Below are 7,511 nucleotides of genomic sequence, written 5' to 3'. Positions count from 1 at the left end.
GTACTTCTTCCCTATATACTGTGGTAATGAAGCAAATTTGTTTCCTATTTCTCTAAAATATGTACCTTTTTATGAATTATTCTTGGCAATAGCTATATGATAGGGAATTCATAATCCAGTTTATCCGTAGTGATTCAAAATTTCTGCAAAATTTCAGTGATCACTATGTATGACCCCTCTTGTTACATGTCTATAATAGATCATTTCTTACATTCATAGAAACTTTTGATTCCTTGCTAGGACACAACAAAACAAAGAAATGAGCATTCACATGCCAATTCCAATCAACGATTGCATAGATGATGATGATGATGATGATGATTAAGATGATGGAAACAAAAATAACAACAACAACAACAACAAAACAACAAACATTATATAAGTGATGAAAATAAGATCTACGGTACATCGTAATCAAACACCAGATTTTATTTTATTTTTATTTTTAAACAAAAATTGGTAATCCGTTTCCGAATTTCAACTGCAGGTTTCTTTTGCGGCATGTACTTGTTGTGGCGGGTACTTCAATCACAAAAATGAAGATTGTTATGCTGAAATGAAATCAATAATTGCATCTTCTGGCTGCACTTATAACGTGTACAGAATAACTAACGACATACTTTGCGTATTCTCGCACAAAGATGTCGAAACAAAGGTAACAAATGTTTCGTAACAGTTCAGACATGTGTGTAACCTATTTTCGAAGTTACTAGGGATGGGTTTCATTTCTTATGCATAATTCAAGAGTGATTATGTATATTCTTTGGGTTGAGTAGGTCTTAAAAAGTGAACATCGAGCAGATTTTTTCTTCTGCACATAAAATTTGTTTTAAAAATAAATGTCACTGCAGGGACTTCATTTCCATCCCTGGATGCTCAATTATATAGTCCTACATGTAAGACCTAACGCTGATATTTATCTTTTTGCACCTAGACAGAATGTGCTATGTCTTACATGTAAGACTACTTAACTATGTAGCCAAGTCCTACAGTTCATGTATGCGCATTTACTCATATTACATTAAATATAAATTGTTGTTTTAAAATTTAATATTAGTTTTGTTTAACCGCAGTCTATTCAGTCTTGATTATTCAATGTTCTGCACCTTAACTGTCATTTAGAACTTTAAGACGAAAATTATCGATCGCTATGTACTTGTACAATGGTAGCCTGGTTCTAAACTGAGTTAAGTAAAGAACACGTAGAGTGTAATTGTCACAATATAGGGTAGCACTAATTTTATTATCAACATGCTTAGCTTTCACTGTGACATCACAGTGTGCGACTTTCAATCCGGATTGTACTGGATGACACATTTAGGTTCATCCACATACTTTGACACTGATTTTGCTACATGTACAATGCTGTCGGGGATTTCTGCGCACCTAAGGTTTTCGTCACCAATACTGAAGCAAAAGACATACAGAATATGACCGATTTATGAAAATAAAATACTGCATTGCTTACCATTTGAAAAGAGGCAGTTGTCACCAGAATATTCTGTTCAAAATAATATTAATTTTGGACACACGGGATACCACCCCCATGTTTTCATTACTCGTGATATGTTGGCCTATTCTGTGCACAGCTTTGAAAAGATGTAATATTTATCCATCAGGCTATAGAAATTAAATACATTACTTTGGAATGTTTTTGTCAGCAGTTCAGTTTAGTAATTAAGTCAGCTTTATAGCTAGTTTTACAAATTTCAACGTAACAATGCTGATAAATGGCAAGCAATATTAAGCCAACCAAACTGATCTTGTAAAAAAATTAGTCAAGTTCAACATTTTATTAAAAGAAAGCTATTACATGGAAGATTTTATAGCTAAAAATTACTAAAGAATTTAGAAACAGACTATAAGCCAAGGAATTTCTTGAGAATCCCGTTCTAGTGGCAAGTTGATACATTGGGTAGCAGACGATTTTGTATGTGAGGGACAACTTGCATAGTGGAAACTAGGATTAAAATGCAGAATTCTTTTAAAGTATACATTTCCATCTTTTAAATAATGTATTTATTTGTATGATTCTAAATGATACAGAGCAAATAAGATTTTCTGGGTTACAGGCTCAAGAAGGTCATGAAGTGAGTCTTCATGTTGACATTTAGAAATCACATTTTCGTATGCATTTCAAGTCAAAATGTGGGATAATTTTTGCACAGTTTATGAATATCACTTTTCTTAATTAAAGTACAACCGTTCTTTCTTGATACAAAATGGATTATTGATCCCAAATACCTTTTTTCCAATGTTTACAGAAATGATGTATCGTTGCGCAGAATTACCCGATGCGCAGAATTGGCCAACATGGTGGTACTTTGTGGGCATGTAAATAATGACTAGAATTTTACTATAGTTCATTCTGCACATCTTTGTGATTGTCTGATATTGATGCCTGTAGCTCAGTGAATTTTCAGGTTATTCTCATTACATGGAGCTAAAAGTAAGTAATTTATCTCAGGTACAAACTATTCGACACCATTTGAATCGACATAAATTGTAACACACCTCATTTAATAAATGCTAAACAGGGTGGTCTGTTTACATCCAAATTTTGATGCACCATGACCTGTGGAAGAGTTGATTTTTTTAAGAAAGAGTGATCAGCGTTCTTACAGGGCCATACTACAGTTTCCTCCCTTTAATTTCATAGTAACTTATCATATCGATCTATCTGTCTGTAGACTCAATTGGACCGGCTGACAAAAACAGTTCAAACAGATGTACTAGAACCCAACTCCATCACTAAACACACTTACATTGTACTAATAGGTTTTCCTAAGTGATCAGAGCATTTGCCTTGCATACAGGAGGTCGCGTGTTTGAACCCCGGCTGAGTCATAGACTTATACCAAAAACTAATAGAAATTTACTAGCAGCTGCCTTACTTGGCACTTAGTATTAACAGGTTAGCGTTAGGACTGGTCAGCCTGGTGTCAGGATAATGTGACTTGGTGGGACATGATGCTATATGTCTGCAGCATGATGTTCCAGTGCCCACTATAAACTGCCACACTGCAGACATCATAGTGATACGACTGAAAACTTTTTAAAGCTATGTCAAAAATCCAAATTACACAAACACACACACACAACCTTCCTTTGAAGAACACAGGAACTTGGACATGCTGAATTCTTTTATCTCTGAAAACCTTGATTGTATCCCTGAAATACAAGACCACCTGTTCCATATGTACAGGAACTGACAACATACACAGGACAGATGAAGTGGTGGCTACAAACACTACATTTTATAGGTTTGCAATCCAGCTCTAAAGGTCAGTGGTAAATTCACATTATGACTTCTATGAAGTATGGCTTATTTTGAGGAAGTCTATATTTTATACTGACACCTACAAATACAGATACTTGAATGATGTTATAAAAAAGCTTTTGTTAGTAAAATCAGTGCTCAAAGAAATTTTATTTAGGCAGGCCCGGGGCTGGTGACATAAAATAACAAAACAACATAAGACCTGGCTTAAATTCCACATACCCAGGCTCCAATTCCTCTATGTCCAAAATTTCCTCTTTTTTTAATATTACACATAGGAATTGCTACATTTCAAATATAAATTCATTGGGAGGTTTGAAGGTAATGCAGGTGTCATTAGTACTCATTACTATGTTTACTAAAGACTGGATGGTCCTGGAGTTCAGACTTCTCTGCAGGATTCTCTGAGCAAATCCTTGTCAGAATCAAGTTGACATATTTGCAAAGAATTAATTGCCTTCCCCCATTTTGTGTGTTTGTTTGGGCTGGCAAAACTTTATTGACCTGGAGTTCTGAACTTATTTTCATTGGCTTTACTGATAGCTAATTGCTGCCTAAATAAAAAATGATTCACACTTAAATACTATTCTGACAAATGATCATGCTTTGCATTTTATAAATGGAGTAAAATCCTACTTCAAAGAAACATTGCTGCTGTTCACAAACTTGTGATAAAAGTATCATACATACTGTATGGCTTTAACATTCTCATTCATAGCAAATGATATGTAATAACTTTTGTTCTCCTACATGTATCTAGCATCTCTTTGATTTACCTATAATGGGTTGTACTACATCCTGATCATACCTGTGTAAATTAGCACAGTGGGTTCACCCACTGCAGCCTTAAAACAAATCTCACTAGAAATTGTGAGCCAGTTACATATTACATGAAATGGTGGTTCATCCCTGACCTCTTTGCCTTTTAATTGCCACTATTTAAACTGCCCAAAGAATAGTTTTACATCAGCTCCAGTCATGGCTTTATACCGTTTAGACATACTACATGTAGCAGGTACATACTGAAGTAATGTTTTTTAAAAATACTTTCAAAGATTACAATAAATTGTGTTTTGTCTAAGCACAAACATGTCAGGGAGTTTGGGAGTATTTTAAAATCATTACTTAAATTAGTCAAAACTTCCTGTAGGACAGTGGTGATCTGATTTTCATCAGATTTGCCCCATATTATGTTAGCATCATGAAAACACATTTTCATATTTCATCAGCACAACCAAAGTTTTCTCTTGGTAAATTTTATTATTTTGTTTTTGATAAGTCTGATGAGCACCTCTCTTAGAATATAGGAAGGGCTTGATCTGAAATTAGAGGGACCCCAGGCATTGGGCTATCATATTTTTTGAGCAATGATAAACATCTTCGTAGCCCCTTTTTTGTTTCTGATGTCAGAAGCAAAGGAATGAGCAGCATTTATCTTACAATTCAGACTGCAGTAAATCAGAAATGGAGCAGTTAAAAATTTATATATCCAAAAATAAATATCTTATAATAATGGATGCAGATGTGAGAAATGCCTCTGTTGTCATGACCACAATTAAGTTCACTGAGCAATTTTTAACAAAGTTCTTTAGTACTGGTGGAGAGACAAGCATAATCTCCTTAGGGATTTTGCTGATACAGAACTTCTTCAGTTCATCAAAGTTGTTTTCTATCACTAGTTCAGTTAATATTGTGGTAATGCTGATGAAAAAAAATCAATGAAAATATTTGCATTATCAGTGTCATCAGTGACAGTGGTGATATTTACCAGAAGTGAGTGAATTTTATTGGTCAGATTTCTGTGCCCCCCCCCCCATTGAGTTCATTGAAAATTTTCAAAAGTAGAATTAGAGTTGCTCAATTTATTTTCAAGCACTGATTGATAAAAATAAGTTGTTTAGCTTTTTTTAATCATAATTGATATTTTATTTATAAATACTATATATTGTGCATGGTTTCCTATAGCTTTGAATTAGTCTTGTGTTTTCATGGCATCTAAGATTTCAGTTATAAGCCAAGTACCGGTAGGTTGGATTTCATACTTTACCAGTATACTGAGTGGCAGAGTGGTCTAAAGCACTCACCATTACAGATCACTGCCATCTCACCTGTGTCTGCTTGAGTCTCATTGCTCATCTAATGTGGATACGTAAATAAGATTGTCAGTAGCTTCCTGTGGGTTGATGGGTCTTCTTGGGGTTTTCCCAGGTTCCTCATCCATCAGTTATACTGGTTGCCATGTATAGCATATCCTGTGCTGAAAAATGGCATTAAAACTCATAGCAATAACAATAACAACTTTACATGATGTACTTTCAGTGGTGCATGTTTAGAGACTACATACATACATACAGACAAGTCAGTCCACACCCCAGAAGATTCATCAACATCATCAAAATATTGGGTTATAGTCCATGGAATATTATTTAAGTCATCCAAAAATTGTTCTTCAGTAAAGTCTTGAACAATCTGTAAGTGATTGTTTTGTGTGTATTTTTCATATTTTGTGCCTTTCTTTGAGAAAAGTAGGGTAGCAGTCACTAAGACCAATATAATATTTGATACATTAACATTTACCACCTTGTCTGGTGGGTTAGTTTAAATATGGTCCATTATATCATTTACCAGCTGGACACGGCCTAAATATTCAATAAATTGTTGTTAATTATCTGAGCATTGAACAAGTCCTCACTTACCCAGTGTGTCTGTTTCTTTCTGTTTTATCTCTTCTAAACTGGATGAAAAATAACCATTCAACAATTAAAATTAAAACTACAATTAGAAACTGTAGACATAGATGTAGCAACATACAAATGAAATACATTTTCAAAGGAGATAATCTGGATACTAGGTTATATTACAAGGAAACTCACTTGTCAATTGCTACATACAATAGTTTTCATCTATGGCATATGTTCGGGAACATTCATAAATCCCAGATATTGACATCCCATTGGATTTGCAACAATGAACAAGCTGTTTCTGGAGATATTGTTTACTACCTGAAATTAAATTTGAATACCCCTGACAATTCAACTTTGATCATAATATTGTGGGTTTTTTTATTTATTTTTTATCCCAAACATAATTATTTTAAATACTAAATATTGATTGGGGTTATTAAGATAGATCAGCTGCAAATATATATGTGTCTGTCCATCCATCTACATACCTACCTATTCGTCTGTCTGTCCTTGTGAAAGTCACTTAGCTCCCATTTCTTCTGCAGGGTATAACCAGGAATGTGTTAAAAGTGCTATTAAGAACCAGCCAGCAAATATCCATTGTATTATAAGTAATTGGATTGATTAATGTAATTATAGGAGGGAGATATACATGTTCACTCTAATATACACATAAATAATGTCTGTGTTTCATTTGTTCTTGTGCTGATGAATGCTTAAGTCAGGTTTTATATCAATGGACACATGCTAATATCAATGATGAATTCTTCCAGGTAACAGTCAAGTCCTGTGAGGAAATAGTGGACTATAGTTTGGTGGTGGAGGAAGATGGAAAATCTTGGACCCTGTATTTCATCACGTGCACCGGCCATTTACACCATGTTTTTGAGGATGAGGCCAAGGAAGGAAAAAGGTCCTACATCTGCATAAAATGTACTCTATTCTTTACTATTCTGTGTTATCACAGGATGTTAGGTCACATTCTCACTAACTGCACTAGTGCTGAAAGAAGTATCACAGTACTCTAGTTCAAGTCACATGACAAAGAGCATGTAGACAATTTGGAAGATTTTCCTCTCACTTAAATTTGTTTTACTGCTGGGACTCTTATTATTTCTTGTTGTTGTTGTTGTTGTTGTTGTAGGGTTTAACGCCATTTTTCAGCACACAATAGGCTATACATGGCGGCCAGTATTAATGGTGGAGGAAGAACCCGGGAAAACCCCAGAAAGAACCACTGACCCACGAGAAGCTACTGGCAAGCTTTCTCACATACCCACATTGGCTGAATCCTAGACTCGAACCCACGCAGACAGAGGTGAGATGGCAGTGATCCATAACAGAGATTGCTTTAGACCACTCTGCCACTCGGGGCCCCTATTATTTCTTGTATTCCATATATATATGCAAGATCTATATATACCATATATACTCACTCATAAGCCAAGTCAAACTGTAGACAACAAAAATCCTGATCTGCCATAGCATAATGCATCTGCAGATCAGGGTCTGTGTTGTTTGTTCTACTGATTACACCTAACAAACTA

General features: G+C 34.9%; 1 protein-coding gene across 1 annotated transcript in view; it reads left to right on the top strand.

Moving 5' to 3' along the window:
• The first annotated feature begins 497 nt into the window (after nucleotides 1–497).
• Nucleotides 498–7,511, top strand: part of LOC149773577 (uncharacterized) — a 31,350-nt gene continuing 24,336 nt past the window's right edge. Inside the window, exons 1-2 of the mRNA XM_089946291.1 lie at nucleotides 498–655; nucleotides 6,738–6,877. Coding sequence (XP_089802417.1) covers nucleotides 557–655; nucleotides 6,738–6,877 — 239 coding nt within the window. The 5' untranslated portion in view covers nucleotides 498–556. The remainder of the gene's footprint in view (nucleotides 656–6,737; nucleotides 6,878–7,511) is intronic.

The sequence above is a fragment of the Sinohyriopsis cumingii genome, unplaced genomic scaffold (assembly GCF_028554795.1).
Source record: "Sinohyriopsis cumingii isolate HCF-2022 unplaced genomic scaffold, ASM2855479v2 utg000624l, whole genome shotgun sequence".
NCBI classification, from domain to species: Eukaryota; Metazoa; Mollusca; class Bivalvia; order Unionida; family Unionidae; genus Sinohyriopsis; species Sinohyriopsis cumingii.
Note: the sequence above shows the minus strand (reverse complement) of the source record. Positions and strands in the feature narration are given on the sequence as shown.